At 50.1% G+C, this 27,002-nt stretch overlaps 1 protein-coding gene across 4 annotated transcripts in view; it reads right to left on the bottom strand.

Annotated features, from left to right (window-relative positions):
* Window positions 1-397: 397 nt before the first annotated feature.
* Window positions 398-27,002, bottom strand: part of DYRK1A (dual specificity tyrosine phosphorylation regulated kinase 1A) — a 1,390,196-nt gene continuing 1,363,591 nt past the window's right edge. For all 4 annotated transcript variants that reach the window (XM_069636083.1, XM_069636082.1, XM_069636084.1 and 1 more), the window contains one exon: window positions 398-3,539. In XM_069636083.1, the coding sequence (XP_069492184.1) occupies window positions 2,928-3,539 (612 nt within the window). In that variant the 3' untranslated portion in view covers window positions 398-2,927. The remainder of the gene's footprint in view (window positions 3,540-27,002) is intronic.

A 27,002-nucleotide genomic window follows, 5' to 3' on the forward strand; every position in this document is an offset into this window, starting at 1 on the left:
GAGCAGTCTGTGTTGCTGGGAGTTAGTGATAAAAACACCAAGTACCTTTGCATCAATAAAACTGTGGTCAGTGGTTGTGTGTGCAACAATATCTAGCCCATCAAGCAATTGTCAAGCAAGTCACGTTATGGCATCAAATACAATACCCAGCAGCCATGCCTGTGCATGTACATACACAACATAGTGCAAATTTAACATACAAAAAGGCTTGAAATCTTTTAAATTGTGTTCCAGAGCGAACAGGCTGAAAAAAGCTATAACAAAAAATCTTGCTTTAATTTGTCACTGATTGACAAGTGCATGATAATATGCACTTAGATATAAAAAAAACAATATGAACATGCTGGCAAATGTATCAACAGTAAGGCCATGTCAAAAGAACATAAATACATCGGAGAATTGTTTCGGACTTTTCCGTTTGTTTTATAAATTAAAAAAAGTGAAGAGTCTGAGCACAAATTATTCAACTGTTTATCATACATAAGACTGCATGACTATAATACAAAGGGCTTATCTTTTTTCATTTAACGTTACAATATACACAGCAAGTCCGGACTAGATCTTACAATCTGAACACAGGTATTTAACCTTTTTCCATGCTGTTTATGTTTACAATGCACAGAAGTCCTGTAACCAAACTGTGCAGTAAAGCACACAAAACTGGACTGTAACATAACACAGTGTGCAAAAGTATTGGGTTTTTAATTTTTTTATGTGAAGATGATTTTTTTTTTTTTAAGTTTCACATTTTTGGTGCTTGCTAAAGTGAATCAATGGGCATTAAATTGAACCCCATATGATATTTGATCTTACATTCCAAGTCAGCAGAAAGTACTGGGCCGCTTAATATATTGCTAATCTCATCTGAACATGTTCAAGACATGCATTTCGGAAACTTACATATGTAAACATTTCTGAATTCAGTTCAAAATACCTGTTAACAATTCAGTACACAAGGAAGAATATGCACTTAATAAAAACGGGTTTATAGTAGGTATAACCTCATGTGTTTATTCTAGGAATTGCAAATGTCCAGGCTGCCTTTCGGTGTATAAAAACAGCTATTTTATTCATTCCTAGATGACCTCACAAGATTGCCCAGTTTAATCTCCCTATGCTTAATAACCAATCTATAGGTTATAACTCGCTTTTCTTCAATTCCACTTTAAATAAAAAAATAGTTCTCTGAGCACATTTTGTCACTTTGTTATATTGTTGTAATGCCCACCCATAAAAGGCATTGCAATTACAACAGTCTAGTTGACTATTACTTTTAAGGCAGCATAACCAACAATGAGGCACCACTTAAAAATCACCTTATCACCTTAGATCTCACAAATTTCGGATTGCCTTTGCTTTCCTCATGGTATTGTTTTGGACCTGTACATGCAGTCGGACTTCACTTCATGTCTTCTGTGTTACGTGGAAAATACACAAATCGCCTGTTTCCAAAGTGCCCGAACCTAGTATCCCTTATAACTTCAGGAGTCTGAACAAAAGCCTATAGTGTAACAGATACGATACTGTTGAATAAGGTCTAATATGTGCAGTACATAGATTGCTATTAATGTATGGCTATGAGTTCAGCAACAGTTCCAGTTTTGTATAAGCAATAGTACAGCCATAATTTTCAACCGACGTTTAAAAATGGTCTAGTTACACCTTGTGTAAAAGTGCAGAACTGCTACATTATTGGTTACAGACATCTATGTGCTATAAAACAGCTTTGGTACAATAAATTATCAAAAAGGAAAATAAATTTTTGTAAAATTCACAGCATAATTGTGAGGCAAAAAAAGCAGTCACATAAAATTCTGAAGTTTTAAAAATGTTCAGAATGAACAGAAGATCTTTGTGCAGAAGTAATGGTGGCAATACCACGTGCCAAGAAAAAGCAAAACAAAAAAACAAAAAGCAGGAAAGGACACAGTTGTAGTTATTTCCATCAAACGCAAATCGCTACCGCTGTGACCTACAACCAATAAAGTTAAATTTATGACACGCAAAGTGACATTGCAATACCCTACAAATAGTGGGTCACAATAGTCTATTTTAAAAGAAAGGCCTCTTGAATTACCCATTCTCTGTGTTTTCAGCATTAAGGACTGTCTGCAAAAGCATATCCAAAAGCGATTGCATCTGAAATGGTAGGCTCTAACTCAGAAGAGTCCAAATCCATAAGGCCAAAGGTTATACCAAAGACCACCATGTAGACCTCCCAAACACGGGCAAATATGAACCCGTTGATTGCTTCTCAGTGCAACATAGTAATGAGACTAGACATGTTCCAGCACAAGCTGACTGTGGTCTCCATTTAGCGAGCCCCACACCACATGTTAGCTGCTGCTTTACTCCTCAGTAGTTCAGACCAGGAGAGCTCTGATGACCGCCACTTAGCATGCTTGATGTGCCTTCCGAATTCCAATGCAACCGTCCCTTTGTACAGTTAGATTCATTTTTCTTAGGGCCCTCTCCAAGACAGTATTGTTTTTTCTGTGCCCATTTTTTGGAGGAATTAAAAACCCAAATTACAGAAAAAGGACTCATAGGGCCCATTTTTTTTTGTAAGAATGAAGATGAATCTATCTTGTTGGCAACAGGCTATATGAAGAACACAATTACCTGGGGTTGACCGATACAAAACAATAAAATTATTGGGCTCAGGAAAGTTAAAATGGATGATCAAACCTAGAGGCACCACCTCTGAGCAATCCAAAAACATGAATCTGGATATGGCTCTTTAAAAAAATAATAAAAATACTTTCACTTAATTGTCTCTGAAATCTTTTCAAGTTTAAAAAAATAGTCAGCTTTTCCCTCGTAGCGGTTGAGTGTGTATCTCCTTCTGATTCAAGCAGCCGTGCACTCGCTCTTTTTGGAAAAACACTTCTAAAAAACACACACAAACAAACCTAGTTTGAATTTAGTCACGAGCTAGCCACAGGACTTTGCTGAACACAAACTCCTGTCATAGGAGACTCTTCTCTATCAATTCCTTGTCTCATTGCCATATGTCCTTCAGTTACAAAATGAGCAGGCCCTGTGTTTGTAGGAAACTGGTACGTTTGATGGCCAGTTATGCCAGTCTCTTGGCGAGGATTAGAGTACACCGTCACATTAATGTCCAATGCTCCATTCTGTCCAAAGTCCAAGGTATTAACAGCAACAGGACGATTCTGGTAAGCCTGGTTACCTTGGTTACCAGTAGAAGAGGAAGATGTAGAGGAAGAAGTAGTTGAGGAAGACAGAGATGTTAAGGAGTGGTGTGTGTGAACCACTTCCATAGCATCCTGGGTGGAGGAACTACTTGTTGGAGAATTATACACCCTAGGCCTTGTTCTGCTGCCCAAACCTTGCTGTCCATGATGGTGGTGGTGGTGGTGATGGTGGTGGTGGGAGCTATTTGACTGGCGATGCAATGGATTTTGTTGAGGAGCTACATGGAAGGTCGTTTCTTGGACTGGGTGGGTTTCAACCGTGACTTGTATAGGATCTTCAGTAGCAGTCCAGCCAATTGGAGGAGGAAACTGAGGTCGCACCTGCAAATAAAAAACAAATGCTTAATCCAAGTTAAATATGACCAAAAATTATTTAGTTAAAACAAACAGTAAAACTACATATAGAAATGTAAAATCATGGTGGGGTTTACTGTGCTTGTGGAACAAGCATCACCTGATCCTATTGGTGTTTCTATGTATTGAAGATGTGCTATTTCGCCAAGAAACACTTATGGGGTGTAAACAGAAGACTGAGCAATCCCATGAGCCAGTCCATTTCAAATGTTTGTATACACAGAAGTTAAAAGCTGTTGAATGTTATGCGTTGCATTCAAGCTCCTGCACAGGTCTTGAGTTCAGCGACGAGTCAGCAGACAAATAAAGCAACACAGGTTTTTAGCAGTTTTCAGAACTGAAGGTGGCCCATCACTTGCACTTCAGCCCCATTAGCTACGAGAGTTTCTAGCTTCTCCTTTTGAAGAGTAGTGAGTTTCATTGTATTTGATGATCTAAGGGATGTTTTTCCTGAGTCTGTGGAATGAGGTACATTTGGGCAAGGAGTTGTTGTTGGATTAGGAGTTATTCCCAAAAACCTCCATTCCCAAATTTACTGGAAAAAAATGTAGGGCTTTCAGAGGTGGTGTGATTTAGCCCATTGGTTTCCGACCCAATCACCCTCTCTGCCTTGCTGTAAATAAGTTGAACATGGTTGATCAAATGTTTGGCAGGCTTACGTAAAGGCGGCAACAGTGGATGCGAGGTAAACACCAGCTCTAGTGACATGTATTTTATGGCAGCTATTGAAGAAAGAAAAGAGGCAGTATGCATTTGAGAATGCAGGAGGAATAGTGGGATTTTATTTTTTAGTTTAATTTCTGGATTTGTTTAAAGATGAGTTCATGTCCAAAAGGATTGCAAGTTTCATCACATCCGTTACCGGAGAGGTAAATTAAGTTTTACTCACCGGAGGGACTTAGTCCCCTTTCCTCCTTACTGCATGGGCATCCCTTGCTAGGCACGGGAACTGAACCCTTTTCACCAGAAAAATAACACTTTCCCTTTCAATTTTATCACACGTGGCCTCGGGAACAGGCGCTCCCTTAGGCCCACCCAGAGGCGCCACACCTCAGTCCCCTTTGACGCGTTGGCTGTATTAGAATATTTAAACAACCCTGCTCTTATTTGGGGGGGCGGGGAGGGGGGGAAGGATGGTGGGACGTATTGGGGGGGGGGAGGATGGGGCTAGGAGTACGTTAGTCACTCCGGTGAGTAACAGTTACTGCTACGCCCTATCCCCTTTCCCCCATATGGCATTGGTGATGACAACTGATTAGCAAGCCCTGGGGAGGAGAGCGATTGTGGACTCTAAGCAAACAGGTTAACAGGTTATGCAGAACCGCCTGTCAGAAGGCTGAGTCAGCCCGAGGGCTTGTATCCAAACAGCATTGCTTGCAGAAGGCCGATGAGGAGGACCACGTGGCTGCCTTGCTGATCACCTACCATGGAACATGGTGCTGAAAAGCAACAGCTACTGCCTTGGCCCCGATTGCGTGAGCGTGCAAGTCCCTTGGGATCTTCTCGTGCTGTGTCCTGAACGCCTCGTCAATGGCTGCAATCATCCAACTGGTTGCGGATTCCTTAGACGCGTGTTTGCCTGGTTTTGATCCTTAGAAGGTGATGTATAAATCATCTGATTTGCGAAAGTCTTTATTATGGGACAGGTAGAACTTTAAAGCTCATCTGACGTCGAGGCAGTGGAGCACCTTTTCCGCCTCCTCCACCGGGTTAGGGAAGAAGGTGGGGAGCACGATCTTCTTAAGATGCAAAGATGAGAAGATGAGACGACTTTTAGGAGGAACCAAGGATGAGTGCGCAGCACCACCTTGTCCTCATGAAATACTGCATCTCTGTGGCCACTAGAGCCTGGAGCTCGCTGACTGAGCCAAGGTGAGGCCCACCAGGAGGGCTGTCTTGAGTGTGACTAACTTGATATCTACTGTAGCCATGGGCTCAAATGGTTTGTGCGGCAGAGCACCAAGTACCACATTAAGGTCCCAGGCCGGGTGTGGACGCTTGACCGGGGGTACAGCCTTGTTAGCCCCACTAGATGTTTGATGAAGACAATGAAGACTTGTCGGAGTTACTGTATGCGCCTATGGCTGCCCAGATACGTCCAGCACATGTCCACATGGACCCCTGATCTAGCTAAATAAGCCAAGAATGATAGCACCTGATATAGCGTGTAAGTCAGCAGGTCCGCTCAGTTTTCTCTGGCCCAGAAACAGAATCTGGTCCACTTGCTTTTATACTGTTTCCGTGTAGCCCGACTCCTTGGATGATTGAGATTGTCCAGAGACTTCTGGAGAGGTTGAAACGTTACCTGCTCAGGGACCAAGCTGCTAGGGCTAGTTTCTCTGTGGAGGGATGGATCAACGCTCCCCCTGCTGTACCAGGAGAGGGTCCGGGCCGATAGGGAGGGGAACCGGAGGTTGGTCCAACCATTGCAGCAGGTAGGAGAACCACATTCTGGCTGGCCACTGGGGAGCCATCAGGATGAGATGCAGCTGGTGGGCTTCCCTGATTTTGCCCAGGACTTTGTGGAGAAGAGGGGTTAAAGGAAACGCGTAGGCCCACATTCCATCGGATCTGCAACACGTCCCTCATGGAGTCCTGGCCCCGTCCACCCCAGGAAGCGAATCGCCGGCATGTCCTGATGCTCTCTGTCGCAAACTGGTCTATGTTGGGGTGACCGCCAACCTGCTGAAGATTCCCATAAGTACCTTTCTGTTCAGCTGCCACTCACAGTTGTCTGAGCCCAGCCGGCGGAGGCTGTCTGCCTCATGATTCGACTCTCCCGGTTGGCGATTGCCGAAATCCAGGCCTCCTGCGTAATGGCCCATTCCCAGAGGGCTATTACCAGCTTGCACAGGGGCAGCTATCTGGTGCCCCCTTGCTTGTTGCGGTAATACATGCAGGTAGAGTTGTCCGTCTGAATGCACACCACTCTGCCCTTGATGATGGTAAGGAATGCCCTTGAGCGCGAGCCAGATAGCCATTGTTTCAAACCAGTTGATGTGGTTCTGCTGGTCCTCCCTTGACCATAGACCATGTACAGCATGTCCGCTCAGGGTGGCCCCCAACCCTGGAGGGAGTAGTCTGTCGCAATGGTGTGGTCCACCTGGGGCGGTCAGAAAGGTTTGCCTGCCCAGAGGTTGGACCCCTGTCTCCACCACTATAGATCTTCTTGCAGGTGAGTGCGTATGGAGACCGCAGCAGCATGATCTCCCGAGTCCTGGTCCCAGGATGCTGAAAAACCTTGCTGCAGCCTACTCATTCATAGCCTGATGTAGGGGACCGCCAGGAGACAGGCCGCCATCAGACACAATTGGGGCTGGTACCACCATGCTGTGCTTACCTCCTTGGTGCGGAAGTGATCCACAGCGGCCTAGATAGTTGCCACCTTTTCCCTTGTGGGGAACACCATTTTCCTCTGCATGTCCCACTGCAGACCCAAGAATACTCCGTGTTTGCGTCGGTTGTAGGCGCAACTTCTGAAAGTTGAGTGAGAACCCAAACTCAGAGTATGGTCATAAACCTGGCGACTGAATACCTGACCTGCGCTGGAGACCCTGGTCTGGCTAACCAGTCATCAAGGTACGGGTATAGATGATGGCCCTCTGACCGGAGCAGACCCAAAATCGCATTCATGAGCCCTGTGAAGACCCTGGGCGCTGAGTCCAGGCCGAATGATAGTACCTTTTATTGGCAATGCAGATGCATGACTTGAAACCTGAGGACGGGTCGATGCGCCTGCGCTTTGGGACATGTAAACATGTGCCCTTCAGATCCAAGTAGCACGTCAGTCTCCCCCACACAGCGTCTCTACAAAAATTCTAAAAGGTGACTCCAGCTTTAATTGCAGAGGCAGGTATTGGTTTAAGAAGGAAAGATCTAGGACCACTCGCAGGCCTGTCTGGTTCTTTACCTGAATAGGAAAGATGCAGGAATAAAAGCCCAACCCCTGCTGGGGCAGTGGGACTGGCTCTGCCGCCTCGCTCGCCACATGGGAGCGGAGCTTGGCAAGGAGTGACGGTGTCCCGATTTGAGGAAGGGGGAGGGACGAGGAAAGGGGGAGGGAGGAGGGAATGGGAGAGGTAGCCGGAAACCCTGTGAGATTACAGAGATCACACAGGCGTCCGCGAACCGTATCCTCCAAGCCTGACTGCGGAGAGTCAACCTGCCCCCAAACTGGGTGCTGTGGATCTGGAACACCCAGTCATTGCTTCTTTGGTTCTGAGGCTGGGGCCCAGGAGGGGAATAAGTCTGTCTCCACTCAAATGTTAGTAATTCCCCCCCAACCGACCTGTGAATAAATCCTAGTGTTGTGCATTGCCTCTCCTTAAGGATTACTAATCCTGTACCTCTCAGTGCTATTCTGTTCGTCACATTGAATCCTATGGATAGCTCCCCGCCATACAGGCCTTCAACCCTCAACCGCCCCAAAAGCTTGTTCCACACTTCCTGCATCAGCCTAAAGATGTTTGTGTCCCCTTAACTGCCCACAGGCTAGCTCCCAGCAAACCTGCAATCTCGCCCCCGGGTGCACATTTCCGTGGGCAACAGACTGCTGCAAAGAAACTGTTTAAAATCCGGCATATTTAGTGCCCCCCTCCTCTCGTCTGCACCATAGTGTTCTCATAGCCATGCTGCACCGCCCAGTGTTCCATAATATATTTCCCATAGTTTTTTGTCCAGCATTCTGAAAAATACTTTTTAAATGACATATGGGATCTTGGTGAAAATATACAGCAGCCTATGGAGTACTACCATTTTACAGAGAGCCACCCTCCCCATTAACAAAAAGAGCAGTTTCTTCCACAACTGCACAGCGCCACCTATCCCAGAGAGCACGCGCTCCGTATTATAAACCAACGTGTCCTCGATGTTATGAAAAACCTGTATTGCCAGATATATAAAAGGACTCGCTTTCCCACCCGATCCCCATCCCCCAAACCGTGAGAAGTCCACCTTCCATTAAGACCTGCCAACAAGAACAAAAGTGATTTCTCCCTATTAATATGGAACCCTGATAATTTCCGAAAGTTTTCAAAAATTTCCAGGATGATCGGCATATTTTCGAGAGTGTTGTTTACATATAGCAAAAGAAACGTAGTTGGCTCTAGATTTGGAAATGACCTTGCTGGGCTCTGTTCCTTGTGCATCGGGGTAGGAAAGCAGGTTGCAAGATCACAGGTAACTGAGGTTTAGCCAAACACCTCATTTGTTAAGTAGAAGAAGGGGGGGGGGGTTTGTTCCTGGCTATCTTGCTTTCAGGTTTCAAAGAAATTATTCTTACACACTATTCACTGCGATATAATTTTGCTTTTATATTTATGAAAGTGGTTGGTTTTCATTCGAATTGTAGTATACATGTAGTACATTTGGGGGTCTTGAGTCCCCTTGTTGTCAGCTGACACGTTTTTCGACCCGGAGGTCTTTATCAAGGCTATTGGTACCGGTGTGTAGCCCCCTGTGGCTACACACCAGGGGCTACACACCTGCACAGACAACTCAGGCCGCCCATCGCGGGCTAAACAAGACCCAGCTGGAACCACTGTAACCACAGCGCAAGCGACCCATTCCATCAACCAGGACCCCAAAAGGGGCTACACATCGGTACCAAAACCACCCTTTTACATATAGCAAAACCTCATCCGCGTAGAGCGAAATAGTTTGCGTCACTCCACCCGCCATTTTACTGGTTTCTGGGATATATGTCGGAAAACATTGAGCTAGGGGCTCAAGTGCCATTGAGAATCGCATACCCCGCTCCAGTGACCAGCTTGAAGAACCCACGCGCCAGTCTTTACCCTGGTCATCCAGCTATTTTACAATAGTCTCAGCCAGCTAAGAATCTGATTTCCAAATCCATAGGCCTTCAATACTTTGAACAGCTATTCAAGCAAATCGAACACTTTAACCTTGTCCATTGCAGCCAGTACAATTTCCCTCTGCGACCCGTTGACTAAATTCATTACGTGATGTAGAGGGCGAAAGTTCATACTGGTATCGTGCCCTCCAATAAATCTACACTGGTCTGGGTGTACTAGTTTTGGGGCTATCCTGGCTAGTCTGGATGCTAATACTTTTACAATGATCTTCGCATCTACATTCAAAGAGCTATGCCTGTGTGAGGCGCATTGGGTCGGGTCCTTGCCCTTTTTCAGGAGCATGATGATTATTGTCTCTTTGTTGTATACCCGTTTCAGTTGGGGGTCGGACCGGAACGTCTGCAAATTCTGGATAAAACTCCACCGGGAACCCATCCCTCCCCAAGACTCTGTTAGTTTGAATGGATTGTATCATGTCTAAATATCTATCCCTCTTCTATGGGCACCTCCAACCACTCCCTGGCTTCCCCCCTCCAATTTGGGTAGCCGCACTAGGTCTAGCAGATCCAAGGCATCCAAGTCGGAATAGGTTCCCTCAGTCGAATACAGCTACTTACAATACCCCTGGAACACTTAGTTTATCAATTGTTGTGACAGCAGCAAATCGCCTGCTGGTTCCTATATCTGGGTTATCGTTCCCCTGGCCTGCTTTGTCCCCATGTATTTTCATTGTGAAGCAGCTATGGTCAAATTGTGATAACTAGTTCTAGATCTCAAGTGAGCCTGCATCTTTGCAGCAAACTCCACCCCTACCTGCTGTCCTCTCGCCAAATCTCGTTTTACCCCCTCCTCCAGCCTTTTCAATGAGCACTCAGGGTTTTTATGACCCACACTGTGCAGGACATACATATCCCCCTCGAATTCACTTCAAATGCCTCCCAAAGCATCCCAAAATCATCTACGGACCCTTTGTTCAATTCGAAGAAGGAAGTTATAGTGTCTCTCATTGATCGCATACATGCCACGTCTTTGAACGTGCCTGACCGCATAATCCAACAGCGGGTCTCTTCAGTGGGCCCCTCAAGGTTGCCCCTAGTGGGGAGTGATCCGATAGTTCTGCCCAGGTACTTCGGTTCAGCAAACCAGTGAAAGTGCTCCCTGCCTTTGAACAGATAGTCTAACCTGTAGTTAGAGTCATTAACCAGAGTGAAATGAGTACCCTTTTCCAGGCCCATGTGACTCCCGCCACAACTCTACCAAGTCCAGCCGTTCTATGACCAGGTGCAATGTAGCCAATGCTTGCTATTTTGCGGGGCCCTTTTTCCGAGTCTGATCCAAATCCTGGTCCAGTACACAGTTAAAGTCACCTCCCCATATGTATAGGCCAGACCGGCAGACCCTCCACCAATTTCAACACAGAGGGGTAAGTAGTCCTTTTCATCTGCGTTCAGAGCATACGAGTTGACCACATATATCTCAACCTTCCAATCGCCCCACAACTGCTATTGGTCTCCCCGAGTATCCCCCCCATTGTCCACTCCACCTGTAGAGGGCTAACCAGGGCTACCCATATTAGTACCCCTTAGACAAATTTTTAGTATGAGGAGCCAAACACCCTACCCACCACATCTGGATTCTAGTTTCATCAGGTCCGCACCTTGCAAGTGGGTTTCCTGTAATAGTGCAAGCTGTATAGCGTGCCATTTCAAATACTGTCCCACCCGTAGTCACTTTCACCCATTGCCCAGGCCCTGCACATTCCATGTTCCTACTCTAAAGTCAAGATTTATTGGTGAGCGCCCTTCATGGTCACCATGAAGGGCGCTCACCAATAAATCTTGATTTTTGAGATATCATTACACCAGTTTGGCGCATTTGTACGAAAGAGTTTTCATTACCTGTTTCCACTATTGAGGTTGGAGTGTGTACCTCTATCTCTCTTGCCAAATGCGACATCTACAATGATAAGTCAACTCTCGTGAAATTAATTTTAGGTCGCAGAAGGTTAAGGTCAGCGTCAATCCACTCCATTACGTTTGTTCATGTTCCTACTCTAAGTTGGACGGCACCCCTTGAACAAAGCAAGTTCGGTCTGTGCACGTCTTCTGTACCTCCGAGACCAAGTCCCATGGCTTTTGATATTCCGAACTTGACAACAAACCTCAATAAAGTGTAACCCTCTCAAAACTCCCAACTCCCCTTGTCCTGCGCCCCCTCACCTGTCCCTTCCCGAGTTCCTGTCCCATGCCCCCCCTCCACTAGCCACCCTCCCACAATTCTCAACCAATACTAACTAAGATAAACCGCCACCCCCCACCACCTTCCTTCAGGTGTGGATAGCAGAAACCGGGGGCAGACTAGTCCATCCACCCGCTCCGACCGCTTCCACACAGCAGGCCAGCAGGATGTACCTGGTACAGAGGCACAAAATGGGCCAGAAAGCCTATGCAGCAATTCAGAAACCAAAGTTTGCAGGCTGGCTAGAATGTCCATAGAAGTGTCACACAGCACTGTATGAGTGGTAACCGGTGTCACAAAATATTTCCGCCCATGTACGTACTGTCCCCTCAGCGATTTAATTTCAGAATGAATTCTCCCCCGGAGACTTTATTCTGAAATAGAATCGCCGGGGGGAGGAATACTTTAGCGCTCCCTCTGAAATGAATTCTCCCCCAGGTTGCCGGTGTTACGCAGCTTTATTTTTTTTTGTGATGTATTGATTAGCATTCTCGTTAACATCCGATGCTGGATTCCAACGTGCGCATCAGGCCCAGTTAATACACCAAGCTGGAGCTTAGTCCGTCCATTGAGCCATTTGAAGGACTGCTCTGAGAAAACATATGTATTCAGCAAATGCAAACAGTGTCCAGCAGTGATCTCTGTTATGGTTTATATTATGTTACCATATACTCCTGTAATCAAAAGTCCAGCGCTGAATTAATGATGTCTCGGTCTGATAGCTCAGGGGAAACGTGCTCTCCTTGGAACCAAGACGACACAGAGCAACACAGGTTCGATCCCAGGTCCGTGCTTCGAAACCTCTGGGTATTAAGCGCGTTATAAATAACCTATTGTATCAGATATCAAAGCTCTTCTCCCAGCATTCATTTTATTTATTTTTTTGCATTTATTTATTGAGCATAAACCTAGCTTTGGAAAGGGCCTTACAGAGTAATTGATGCCAGTTTGATTTCTTAGTTTGATTTTCTTTTTAATACACAGCAAGAACACTAGCCGAACTTCAAGCCAATTTTGAAATACATTTGGGACTGAAACTTGCACAAATACACAGTGCCCTGAAATAGTGCCCGTGGCCCAACTTCACTCCATTGAGAATTTCAGAGCACTCGGAATTTGTGCAAGTTAACACAATGGCCAAGTTTGCTTTGCTTTTAAAATTTTACACATGCCACAGACCTGTCTAAATGACCAGTTGTGTCATCGGCCATCCGGAGTGCAGGGTGGATTGTGTCCTTTCTCCCTTGTGCCCCCCTTTGTTTTACATTTTTTTCTTGCCCCCCCCCCGCAGAGCACCTAGTGTTCCTCTACCTCTCATGTTCCACACTTACCCGTGTCTTGTCTGACCTACCCTCGTGCCCCCACCCCCATTGGTCGTTGTCCTTGCTTCTGCAAGTGCCTTCATCCAGCACCTGCATCTGCCCCCTCCCATTGGCTGCTGACCTCCTCTTAGTACAGTCTACTAGGACAGCCCCCAGCTACAAAGGGCCCCGAGGCCAAGGTTAGCTCCCTCAGTAGTCGCTCCTGACTGTTTTCCTGTGGAGCATACAGCGCAGCCGTCAACCAGCAGCGAGACTGACAAGGTAAAGGTGCGGGCAGGGGAGCAGCCATTACTGCTTCCTTTTTAAACTGTCCCACCTCTTATTTCTTCTCTTTACCAATGCTTTAGTCTGCTGCACGACGCCCACATTTGTATGGTCCTTGTTGGGCACTTATGCGGATCCAGTATTCTCTCATCTAGGTGTTTTTACTTGCACTGATGTTTGTTGAAACCTATGTTTTTCCCTTGAAACAAGGCGATTTCATTGCTGTTGTGCTGTAGTTGGCTTTGTTCTCCCTCACCCACTCTCAGGCCTCCCTTGCCCTCCCCCTCGCCCCTCCTACTCTTCTCACCCTGGTAGTCTCTGGACGGCACTGCTCTGTGTTAGTCCCATCCTAACATGTGCTCCGCTGCTCCTCCTGAATTTCAAGGACAGTAACTCTGTTGTCCCAGCCTCGACTCTGCAAACATTCCTCGCCACTGGGCCTCGCTCTTATCCTCTAGCACTAGCTTGTCCACCCTTGCTAAGTGCAAGTGCACTTGTTGACTTGCACTTCTGCACCCTTCTCCTCCCGCCCTCCAGATCACTACACTTCCCCCTTGCACACTCCGAATTGTCTCTCAACCTAGTAGGAATGTTATCATCTGTCTTCTTTCCTGCCCCTCACCCCCCATTTCTTCTCCCCTCCTCGCCCCTCCCCTTCATTCTTGTTATGGCACTTGCACAATCCGAATTGTCTCAACCTATTAGGAACACTATTGTTTTACCATCTCCCTGCCCCGCCCCCACACCTCATCTCCGCCTTCTGCTTTTGTCCTTGTTGTGGCACTTGCACGATCCGAATGTCTCAAGACCTAGTAGGCACGTTTTGTTTGTTTTATTCCCCCCCCCCCCCGAGCAGCCCCCTCCCTTGTCTTGATGCACCGTGGAAGACCATTTGGCTGTATAGGCGCATTATAAATACACAATAGTCTCCCCAGGCATTGTAGTGCTGTGAAATACCAGTATGCCCACATTTTGCTGCATGAGAGTGCCATAAGGCAGTGCTATACCCAGAGGCGACTCATACATTTTTTAATTGGCGGGGCATAAATGCTTCCTACAAACATGCCGGAGAGACAGCTTTGGGAGGGACCCTGAAGGGGAAGGGTCGTGGCGGTTCTTCCCCCAAGAGATCGTTTTCAATAACTGGTGACAATGGTACATTGTATAGCGCACTTTAAGGAAAAACTGGTTGAATAGACCGTTTGTAATTGGATTTGTAGGGTGACAAATGAAAAAAAATTCAAAGACATGCACGTCACCAGTAGTACAGGCAGCATTTTCCAACACATTTTCATAATGCTTTTGCCCACAATATATGCCAGTATAAAAACATGTTCACGCTTGGTGCATAAATTAAAGGTTACTCACCGTAGTGACTAGAGTACTTATAGTACTCGGTTCCCTTTCCTCAATCCTTGTGGTGGTCCCCCACCATGGGGATGGTAGCGGAACCTTTGCCAGTGAAAAATTAAGATTCCCCTTTAAATTTAGTATAGCACGCAGGGGCGCGGCCTCTGGTGTGGGAATGCCCTGTTGCGGCCATGCCCTCCAGAGCCGCACCTCAGGCCCCTTTGAACACATCGAACACTTAGATACCTGGCTACACCTGTTATTAGCTCTTGGCATACTAGCGGAGGAAGGTGGGTGGGATGTATGTGTTAACCCTCACCTGATATCCCCGGCAGGGTCTGGAAGGCTCTGAGATCTGGAACCCTTGATGCTTAGTTGCCCAGTGCTGAATAATGAATATGCAATTACAGAAGGGAGGATTTGTGATAACTGTCTTTAATGGGTGACTCTCCCATCTCCCTCTGACAGATTCCCTTCCCACTGGGTTCTTTTCTCACCTTAGTTATTTGTAGGGTGAGCTATTCGTCCTGCATTTCTTGTGCAGGGGTGCTTGACGTTTGTTGGCGAGCTGCCCATGTTGATTCACTGGTGCAGTACGCCTTCCTTGGGCCCAGGCCTGCTGTGACCCTGAATCTGCTGGTAGGCAGGTAGGTTTGTTAACTGTAAGTCTAGTTCTGTTTATGGTGGGAAACGGTTAATGTCTTTATCTCCTCCTTTTCAGGTGCGAAGGTCTTGATGCTGGCATGCCGGATGGAGAGGCACGTTTCTAGGTAAGAGAAAACGCAAAGCGCTGCGCCTTTGTCTTTTAAAGCTAACCTGTGTTTTGATGATCTCCTCCTCACAGGCCGCTGTGGTGCTGCGAGTGGATGAGGGCGCGATGAAAAACAGGCCCCAGGAATCTGTTAAGGTAAGTACACCGCTGTGCGGTTGTTTAATATTGAATGCAAACCTGAATGTGTCTTTTTCCTTTGCAGATGTTGGTGCTCCGGATTGAAGCGCAGCGTAGCTCGATGAAACTCAGGTAAGACTGATGGAATTCGATGTTTTGGAAGCACGCGCGTTCTAATATTGTTTTTCCTTTTCTCGTTATTGCAGGTCGCGATGTTCGAGCAGCAGCTGTGGTAGCAGTTCGCCGGAATTCCTTAAGCTAGTACTCACAGGTGAGAGGTTTCTTCTCTCGGTTTCCACAGATTGCAGCCCGGTTGAGATGCTGAATGCTGGATGGTGTTTTTTTCAGGTAAGATAGAATAATCTTGTTCTTGCAGGACTACAGGAAGATGCTGACGACCAGGAGCTGGACACAGTGAGCGTCACACTGCTGGTTGCAGAATAACGTGAAGCGTGTTCTGCAGTCAGGGTGTGGTTTATATAGCCCAGGTAAAGTAGTTCCCGGCCTGCCACACCCAAAACACTAGACCGCATGGCTTGGTTCTTAGAACTAGGCTGTGTGGGTGCTTCCATGTTGGATTTAAAGGCCCATGTACATAAATGACACCCGGTTTGAACAGCCCTTCCTTCCTACATATGAGCCTGGTGCCAAAGGCGCCAGGACTGGCTCCAGGAGCCCTTTTGCAGTGGTTTTAAGGCCCTCAGGGTTCTGGTGGGAGCCTGCTTGTGGCACAACTTGTGCCCCCTCACAGTGGTCATGACAGTATGGCGGAAAGGGGACTAAGGACTACAAGTACTCTAGTGACTACACTGAGTAGCTTTAATTACTCATCCATCCCGTCCCCTTTCGTCCATCCTTGTGGGCGATTCCACCAACCAAGAAAGATAGGGTGGAGCTGTGACAATCTGCCTCATATCTAAGACCAAGCAAAAAGGTTCTTCAGAACCGCCTGACCAAACTCCATTGCGCCTGTAGCTGGTGTCCAGTAAGTAGTGCTTACAGAAGGCTGACGGAGTGGCCCAAGAAGCTGCCTTGCTGATGACATCCCAAGAAGCGCGTCTCAAACAAACGCAACAGCCCTGGCCTTGACTATGACCACATGAGCATGAATCCCCTCAGGAACAGGTTTGCCCATGGCTGTATAAACCTCCGAAATGGCGTAAACCATCCAATGGGCGATGGAAGCCTGAGAGCCGGGGAGGAGCACCCAAATGTCTAACGGTGCCTCAGACTTCCTGAAGGATTTTGTCTGCGAGAGATCAAACGTGAGGACCCTCTTGAGGTTGAAGGAATGCAGGGCCCTCTGACTGCAGGTTCGGGAAGAACACTGGAAGGAAGATCTCTTGATCCAGATGAAATGGAGAACCCACCTTGGGCAATACATTTGGGTGAGTCAGCAAGATGACGATGTCGTTGTGAAACGTGATGAACGGCTCGTGCAAAGACAACGCCTTCAGCTCACTAACCTTGCGCACAGAGGGGAGAGCCACCAATAAAACAGACTTTAAAGTCACCAAGCGAATGTCAACAGAAGCCATCGGCTCGAAAGACTTGCACTGCAAAACCGCAAGAACCACATTGAGGTCCCAGACCGGAGGTGGTCTATGCAACTGAGTAAAAAGCATAGACAAACCCTTAAAGAGATGGTCTAGTAAAAAATTTTATTTAAAAAATAGATAGGCCACATAAAAAAAAAAAAATACTAGCATCCTCCGTTTTAAAACTTCCTATGTAACATTTTGAGCTATTCAAGCTCAAAATTCGAAAAAGCAAGCACAGGGGCCCAGCCATTTTGTGAAATGGAGGCCCTCCTGTGCTGGCTTTTGCTTTTGCGGCACTAATGAAGGAAAAGCCAGCCAGCTGTAGTAAACAAAGTCTACCGCTGGGTGGCTTTCCCTTCATTAGTGCCGGGACTCGGAGGACACGGACCGGAGACCAGAGCAGGAACGCTGCAGCTGAATCTCGGTAAGTGCTATTTGCAGGGGGGAGGGGGGAGAGGGGAGGGGAAGCCAGGATGAGGCTGCAACCCATAGCCTGGAACCTGGAGAGCAGAGGGGTGACAGGAATGCATAACAACTGCGCCCGTGCAAACAGATCTTGAAGGCATCTCCCAGTGACCCCAGACCCTGACCTGCTCATGAAACAAACTGGGGGCACTTGGCATTCTGGGGGGAATGCGAACAAATCCTGGTCCGCGAACCCTCAAAGCTGGAACAGGTATAACGAGGAGTCTTTGTGCTACTCTCACTTGTAGGTGTTGAACCTCAAGTGACTCAACTGGTCTGCTTCTGCATTGCTGTCCCCCGGGAGATGGACTGCTGAAATCCAAACCCCCTCCTTCAGGGCCCATTCCCAGATTGATAACGCCTCCATGCAGATTTGGGGGGGGAGGAGAAGGAGTGAAATGGGTGAAACATTACCATCCACCAGTGAAGATCAGGTAGCAGGAGTAATGGTATTGGGATCCTGTCTGACTGAGACCCTGTCACCTGATCCCAATTGTTCTCCAGGTGGAGCGGGAAGCGTCTCATCTTGAGGCAAGCATGCTGTACAGTGAGCATGCAGAAGACGATCAGGCCCAGAATGTGCTGGAACCAAGTTGGCCAGAAAGTGTCCCACCGCCTAGTGGAGGGACATAAGTCTCAGGTGTGGGGAACACCTGATGAACAGTAGTGTTCCAATGCACCCTAGGAAGACCAGTTCCTGAACCGGGCCTAATTGATTTCCTCTGGTTGGGGGAACCCCCAGCTGATGAAGGATATCTGCCAATCTCTGATCTCTGGCAGGAGTGTACCACCCCTTTGGGTGACCCCCACCCTCACCAGCCAGTCGTACCAATAAGGGTATAGATGACTGCTCTCCAAGCGGAGCATGCCCACCACTGAGTCCATCAACTTCGTGAAGACCAGAGGGGCCGAGTTCCGGCCAAAGGGCAGCACTGTGTACTGAAAGTGGTACGACAATCGTGAAACGCAGAAACCTCTGATGCTTTTGATAGATGGGCACATGCAGGTACGCATCCTTAAGGTCCAGGGAAATACATTCAGTCCCCTGCACAGAGAGCCTCGGCTATGTGTGTGGGGGAAAATGATCTTGAAGTGTTCCAGCGATAAAGATATTTAGAAATTACAGGTGCAGCACTACCCTCAGGCTAGCCCAGTTGTTCTTGGGCACCACAAACAATCCTGGAAAAGTAACCAAAGCCCCGGTCTACAAGTGGAACCAGTTCCATCGCCTGCACCTCTAAGAGTGCCAGGACCGCATGTAAAAGAGCCAGGGATACGATCTGACGAAGAGAAGGAAGGAAGGAAGAGGCATGGGAAGAGGGAGGCCAAAGCCCATGGAGACCACATAAAGGATCCACGGGTTGCTGAAGGGATACTTACAGGTGTCCTGCAATAGAGCCAAACGGCCCCGCACAGGCGAGCTGTGTTCCCCGACCTTGACGCCACTGATTCTTGGCGGCAGGGGCATAGTAGGGGAGTTGTGGGGGACAGAAAAACCAGCGTAACTTCCTCTGCTGCTTCCTCCTGTTGTTGTGCGAACTGTCAGGCCTCCTTGTACTGTGGTCTCAGAACTCCTTGAAGCCGAAGGAAGCGCAGGGTTTGAACTCAGTCCTACCCTGAGATTGAAGGAAGGTTTTCGGACCTGATTTTGTCAGGATGGCCAAGGACTCAGCGGTTTGAGTGGAGGTTTACTTCTGTCAAGTGGTCCTCAGTGGACAAATGAAAAAGGTCCATGCCCTCAAAGGGCAGATCCAGGATCCACCCCTGCACATCAGAAGAAAACTTAGTGGCGTGCATGCACGCTGTCCAACTCATCTGAACCCCAAGGCACAGCCCTTGGGTGGCTGCGTCGATGTGGGAGAAAAACACTCCATGAGGCTTCTGGTTAGCCGCTGCCAAGAGGGGGTCCACGTTGGCTTGCCACAGATGCATCCTGAGATGGCGTAACAGCGCTTTCCCCAAGGACTTTGTCCTCCTTGGAGAGGCAACTGGAGGTGGCTTCCATAGGGGAAGATGACGAAGACGATTGTTTAGAATAATAGGCTGCGCCAACCTCAGAGGAATGGGGCTGCGGGTGGTAGGGAAGGAGGATTGGCTCCCTGCCCGCCAGCCTAAACCTGCTGTCCAACTTCGAGGTCTGGGTGTTGGCTCAGGGCCTCTCCCAGACCTTTCGTGCCACCTGCAAGACATCCTTCTGGAGGGGGATTCCAGACCGGATTGTGGTGCATTTCCCGAAGACCTCTGCTAGCACACCAGACTCCTGTAGGGCTTCTTCGAGAAGAGGGACACCCAAGAACTCCGCCAGGCCTTGAGTGCGGTCATGAAAGGCCTTAGCGGATGTAGAGGGCTCATGGTCCTGGCCATCATAGTCATTGTCCCCCTGCCCCCTTTCATAGACTGAGGGGAATCCGGGCACTGGGACACAGGTGCCGGAGGGGCCCTCCCCCCAGGTCCGGAGTCGCAGCCAGGTCCAACGGCTGTTGAGGGGGTGGTACAGAAGGAGGCGGAGGGGTCAGAACGACCAGTAGGGCCTGAGTCGGTGGAAGGACCTGCACTAGGGGTGCAGGAGGAACAGGAGTGCCCAGGGGAGGGGGACGGGGCAGAGCAGCCCTCGGCATGACCATCACAATGTCCTTCAGGAGCTCCTTTATCTGAAAGGAAAGCATGAGGAAGAGGAAGCGCTCAAAGAAGCAGTCCTCCAAAGACGCCAGGCACCTAGCGGCCCGGCCCTCTGATGCACTGCGCATCCGGTCCTGATCAAAGCGCCTGGTACGTGTAGCAGCAAGGCTGGGATGGGTAAATGTACCCCTCCGGGGCCCAACATCCTGCACCATAGGATCTGCGGCCGCTTCCAGAGGGAATGGGGCTGGAATCATCCTGCAAAGCACTGGCGGTCTTGAGTCGGATCCAAGATGGCTGTGTGCCTGGCAGGATCTGTCACGTGCTGCTGCGCCATTTCAAAGCCTTGAACCACGCCATGGTCAGAGGGGGCACGAAGGACTTGAACCAAGAGTCCTCAGACACGAGAGGTTACAGATTGGGTCTTGTACCCAAAGTAGTGGCGTCGACCTCAGAGATCCCTCTGGTAGGCGCTGAGCCCTTCGCCAGACGGCCATTAGTCATAACAACCGGATTCATGGCCTCAGAGCGGGCTTTGGTAGGGATGGGAGCCCTCGCCACATGTTCCAGTAGCCGAGCTGCATCTAGCAGAGGACAGACTCTTGGAGGTGCCACTCAACGATCGCTTACCCCCCTGGGGTAGAAGAGGACGAGCCCGATCGCCCTTCCGAGGATAATCCGTAAGGGCCCCCTGTCTTAGGAGCCGGTAGCCTTAGAGGTCTCGGGCCTCTCAGAACCTGAATCAGAGGAACCACAATCCACCGGAACTCCGGGGAAGCAGTCACTGTGCTGTTGCGCCGTGCTGAACAGCGGGCCTACCTTGCTTTGACAAGAGGTCCTGGACACAAAGCCCTTAAGGTGGGGTTGGGGAGAAGTGTGGAAGATCTCCCACCATAGCGACTAATGATTCTTCAATGCCCTGTGGCAGAGAGCGAAGCAGGCTGAACATGAGTGCCACTAGTGGTGGTCGGGCCCCAAACACTCAAGACCGAGTGCATGGGGGCCAGAGGCTGGGAGCAAGCGATCGCATGAGGCACATCTTGTGAATCCTCTTGCGCCCGACACGCACCGTGGAAGGCAAGGCACCAAAGGGAAGTAAAATAAGAATTGAAAAAACAAACTGGGAGCACTCAAAGCTAAAAAAGTCTCAGCACTGGCTGCCAGGTACGACACTGCAGAAAAAAGTTACTCACCGTAGTGACGAACGTAGTCCCCTTTCCTCCATACTGCATGGGCGTCCCTTCCAAGGGACGGGAGACAGAACCTTTTTCACCAGAAAAAAAAACCTTCCCTTTTAAATTTAGAGGTGTGCGGCCCAGGGAGCATGCGCTGCCCTGACTCCGCCGCCACACCTCAGTCCCCATTGACGCGTCAACCATAGATTTAACATTGCCTAATGACACCAGTATTAGGGGGTGGGGGGTTGGTAGGACATATGGCGGAAAGCGGACCAACGATGTTAGTCACTACAGTGAGTAACTTATAATTACTATTACGTCCCATCACCTTTCCTCCATACTGCATGGCGATTACAACTGAATGTAGAACCAGGGTGGAGAGGAGACCCTCCTTAAGAAAATAAGTTCCTGAGAACAGCCTGTCCGAAAGCCGCATCAGTTCTGGAGCCGGCATCCAAACAGTAATGCTTGCAGAAAGCCAAGGAGTGGCCCAAGTGGCCACCCTGCTTATGACGTGCCTAGGGACATGACGCTGGTATGCGATGGCCGTTGCCTTGGCCCTCACTGCGTGGGCGTGCATGTTGGCCGCAAGTGGCTTGTGCTGGCCCTCGTAAGCTTCCTTGATGGCGAGACCATTCAGCAGGCAATAGAGGCCTTGGAGGCCTGGTAGCCTGGTCTCGAACCTCCGAAAATGACAAAAACCTCAGGGTGCGCCCGACATCCAGGATGTGCAGCACTCTCTGTGCCTCGTCCTTGAGATCGGCAAAGAACGTAGGGAGCACTATCTCCTCGTTCAGGTGGCAAGCAGACGGTACCTTGGGCAGAAATGCTGGGTGTGTCCGCAGGACCACCTTGTCCTTGTGGAAGGTAGTATATGGTTCCGAGGCGACCAGCGCCTGTATTTTTTTCGCTGACTCTACGAGCCAAGGTAAGGCCGACTAGTAAGGCCGTCTTGAGGGTGACCAGCCTGATGTCCACAGATGCCATTGGCTCTAACGATTTGTTCGCCAGGGTGCCCAAGACTGTGTTGAGGTCCCACACGGGGTGCGGCCTCTTGATGGGTGGGTAGAGCCTTGCGACCGCGTCAAATGTTGCTTTACGATCGGAGAAGATCCCCCCCCCCCTCTTCCGAGTTCCTCTAAGCCCCTTTGGCTGCGAGGTATGTGCGACAGGTGTCCACCTGCACACCAGAGTGAGCGTGGTGCGCTGAGAAGGAGAGCACGTCGTCCAAAGTACAAGCAGGGGGTCGATTTCCTTGGAGTCTGCCCAGTGGAATCTGGTCCATTTGCTTTTATACTGGGCTACGATAGCCTTGCTCCTGGCGCCCTGTACGATTTCCAGATTGGCCTGTGAGAAGCTGAGGTGCTGCAGCGTTACCTGCTCAGGTACCACGCTGTGAGAGCTCATTTCTGTGGCACAGGGTGTATGACCCTGCCCCCCCTGCTGCGCCAGCAGATGTGCTGGCCCGTCGGGAGGTGAATCAGAGGCACCTCCGAGAGGCTGAGCAGCTCCGAAAACCATGGCCTGGCCAGCCACCATGGAGCCATCAGAATGATTTTGAGTTGGCGAGACCACTTGATCTTGCAGATCACTCTGAATCAGCAGAGTGGGGGGAGGAAGGTGTACGCCATCAGGCCGTTCCACTGAAGCTGAAATGCTTCGCCCAGGGAGCCGGGACCCTGTCTCTGCCAGGAGGCGAACTGAGGGCACTTCTTGTTGAGCCAGGTGGCAAAGAGAACCACCCAGGGATGACCCCACCTTATGAAGATCTCCTGAATGATGAGGTCGTTTAGCTGCCACTTGTAATTGTCCGCTCCCAACCTGTTGAGCCTGTCCGCCTCCAGGTTGGCTTCCCCCAAAAGGTGGACTGCCATTAGGTAATGTTTTCCAGGGCCCACTCCCACATGCTCATTGTCAGTGCGCAGGAGGAGATTTGGTGCATCCCTGCTTATTGACGTATTACATTCTGGTCGAGTTGTCTGTCTGGATGAGGACAACCTTGCCCCTGAGAAGTGGTAGGAATGCTCTGAGCAATAGCCATATGGCTTTCAGCTCCAACCAATTGATGTGGTATTCCTGCTCCTGTCGAGTCCAGGTGCCGTGGACAGAGATCATCCAGGGTGGCCCCCCCACCCCTCGAGCGAGGAGTCTGTGGTGATGGTGGCCTGCGGGGAGGGCGGCCGAAAGGGCTTGCCCGTCCGTAGGTTGCAGTCCCTGGACCACCATGTTGGGTACGGGAGGAGAGATGGAGACGTTGATCTTCTCGGATTGAGAGTCCCTCTCCTGGTTCCATGAGGCTGAGAAGTGCAGCTGAATCCTCCTCATCCTCAGTCTCGTGTGTGGGACGGCTAATAGAACCGCCGCCAGGAGACGGTGGCAGCACCAAGCCGAGGTCATCTCTCTGCTGAGGAAGTGGGCGGGGGCTCTCTTGATGGCCGAGATCTTGTCCTCCGACAGAAATACCTTCTCAGAGCATGTGTCCCAGAAGAGGCCCAAGAATGTCAGTCTGTGTGGGCTGCAGCTGCAACTTCTTGAGATTAAGCGAGAAGCCCAGATCATGCATAAGGGCATGGGAAGAGTGGTGAAACGCTACCAGAGATGTAGCCCTGACAAGCCAGTCGAGGTATGTGTAAAGGTGGAGACCCTGCGCTCTCAGGAGGGCAGCCACTGTATTCATGAGTCTGGTGAAGACCCTGGGGGTCGAGTTGAAGCCAAAATGAAGGACCTTGTATTGAAAATGGTTGCCCATGATCCTGAACCGTAGGAAAGAACGATGGGGTTGCCAAATCTGGACGTGTAGATACGTGTCCTTCAAATCCAGGGAGCACATCCAATCTCCCTTGCACAATGTCTCCGCTACAAAAGCGGACGTAACCATCTTGAATTTTTGTAGGGGTAAGGCGAGGTTGAGTGTGGAAAAGTCAAGCACAACTCGCAGGCCTGCTTGGTTCTTCTGAATGGTGAAAATCCTGGAGTAAAAGCCCAAGCCTCGCTGGGAGGCTGGCACTTCCTCCACTGCCTGGCTCTCCACGAGCGACCGGATCTCTGCCAAAGGAGTTGCTGTCCCAACCTGTGGGAGTGGAGGGGAGGAGAGGCTGGGATAGGGAGGCGGTCTCCAGTGGATACTACGGAGAGGATCTAGGGGTCCGCGAACATCTGACAACAGAAATGTGTACAGAGAGCAAGCCTGCCCCCCACTGGAGACACATGGACCAGAAGGGCCTTCTTTCCCTCGGAGGCTGAGAGGGACTGGAAAAAGCCCTTGACCCCCCCCCCCATTTGTTGCTTGCGCCGGCGAGCGGTCCGGCTCCTTGGATCTCTGTTCCTGGATGTCGCAGAACCCTCCATACAAACGCCCCGTCGGCACACTGCTGTGACTGGGTGTACGACTTGGGTGTGGTATTTGTCAAGATGGATGAAGACTTAGCCGTTTGTGAGCTGTTTTTCTTCTTGTCCAGCTCTTCGTCCGTGGAGGAGTGGAAGAGGGCACCCCCCCCACCCCACTCAAGCGGTAGATTTGATTTGCGCTCCTGGACGTCTGGGTTGAATTTCGTTGCCTGGAGCCAGGCTGTCCTTCTCATGTCCATGGCGATACAGATGGCACAGCCAGAGGTGTCGATATGGGCCACAGTGGATTCCATGAGGTCATGCACCACCAGCTTGGCCTCTGCCAGCCCAGAATTAAAAAGTAATTGGCTCTGCACAGGTAGTTCCGGGAGGAAGACCGCAATTTCCCGCCATAACTTCTGGTTGGCGGCAGCCAGCATGGCATCGGCTTGATGAAGGTGCAAGGACGCGTTTGAATAGAGTTTTTCCGTACGCCTCCAAGATCTTCTCATCCTTGCCTAGTAGACCCGCAGAGGAGGCGGCTGAGGACGCCTGAGGCTTGGAGTATAGTGATGCTGCAGCGATCACCGAGGAGTGTGGCTGAGGATGGGCCGAGAGCAAGAGTGCATCCCCCTCCATCTGCCTTTACTTGGTGTCCAGGCGTCGACTGACCGGCTGGGCCAAGTGGGGCTTAAGACAACCCTTCTTGGCCAGGGAGACTACATCGGTCTGCAGAGGGGCATTGCGTGAGGACTTCAGCCAGAACGCCTTCTGCCGGCTGCTCGACCTCAAGCTGGGGGAGGACCAGGTATTCCGCCAGCCCAGCAAGATGTTAGGGGAAGGCACTGGCTGAGGATGGCGTGTCCGGATCCTCCTCATCGTCCGTGTCCTGCGGATCAGGAAGATTCTGCAGAGGTGGAGGAGTAGCTGGGGCACAGGTACCGCGGCCGGAGGCTGAGGAGGCAGCAGAGGCCGGTGGAGGCGCTTGGGGTACCGCTAGCATAGTCGGGAGGACTGCGCTGATGGAGTCCTTGAGGATAACTGCCATCCGAGGTGACTTCATGAGCCAGAGGAACCTCTCGCAGAACCCCTCTTCACTGGCCTGAGAGGTGGTAGGGGGTACCGACGGGGTAGGTGGGGGATGTTGGAACCGCTGTATACCCATCCCGCATGGACGCAGTGGAAAGATACCCTGAGCATAAGAAGGATAGGCTGTAGGCCACGTACCTGGTTGAGGCCAGTCCCACCTTGACACTCTGTCTTCGGCGAACTCCTGGAATGGCGGACGGGTGCCTCTGTCTGGCGCGGCGGCCATCTTGTCGAGCTGCCTGCCACATGCCTGCAACGTGTTGCCTAGCTCGCTGGGCCCAGCCTCCTCCATGACACTTGTATGTGGATCACAAGGCCTACCCTACTCCTCGGTCCTAGGCCCGGTAAGTGCGACACCCTCAACCCGGCAGCTGGTAGAGCTGCGTTTAGGCACCCCTCAGCAGCATGCTGGTACTAGGGCATAGCCCCTCGGCCATGAGGCTGCTACAAGGGCAGAGCCCCTCTGAGGACGATCCAGTACAAGAACCTTCCGGTCCCTCAACACTGCCCTCTGGAGTATCAGAGGATCCCTCAGCTCGGTGCACGTGCCGGTACAAGGACCTGAACGGTCGCTCCCACGCGGGAGAGTCCTTGGCAAGGAGTCTCCTTTGCGGAGTGCAATGGAAAATAGCGGCCCCTCCTTGGGCCTGGCTCAGTGTTTCACGAAGTTCTTGAGGTCCTCTGGAGGAGACATCTGGAAGAGCTCCCTCCACCTGGCTAGTCTGTTCTTAAGCGCTTTCAGAGACAGCGAGCCGCATGCTGAACAAGCTTGCCAATCGTGGTCTGGGCAAAGGCAACATAGGCAGAGGGCGTGGGGGTCTGAAGTTGGGAAGAGCCCGTTGCAGGATGTACACCTGCTGAACCCTGTGGAAGTCGACATGCACCAGGGAGGAGCGTGGTGCCTGAGGACCGAGTACCTGAATGATAAAAAATCAAAAAAGACAAAAGAGGTATCCGCGCGTGGAATTACATGGCCGAAGCCAAACACAGGAGCACTGGTGAATTCGGCCCGTTCCCGTCAGCGCAGAAAAGAGGACTGGGATGTGGCGCTGGAGGGCGGAGTCAGGGCAGCGCATGCTCCCTGGGCTGCACCCCCAGCGACTCTAAATTTAATGGGGAAGAAGGTTTTTTTCTGGTGAAAAAGATTCCGTCTCCTGTCCCTTGGAAGGGACACCCATGCAGCATGGAGGAAAGGGGACAGGACGCAAGAGTAAGTCACTGAGACGAGACGCTGAGGGCAGGGCGTGTCTACAACCAAAGCCGCGCCCCTGCACGCTATACTAAATTTAAGCTCAATTTATCACTTCAAAAGGATCCGGTACCATCCTCATG

Source organism: Ambystoma mexicanum, chromosome 7p, assembly GCF_040938575.1.
Source record: "Ambystoma mexicanum isolate Mex_15411 chromosome 7p, UKY_AmexF1_1, whole genome shotgun sequence".
NCBI lineage: Eukaryota > Metazoa > Chordata > Amphibia > Caudata > Ambystomatidae > Ambystoma > Ambystoma mexicanum.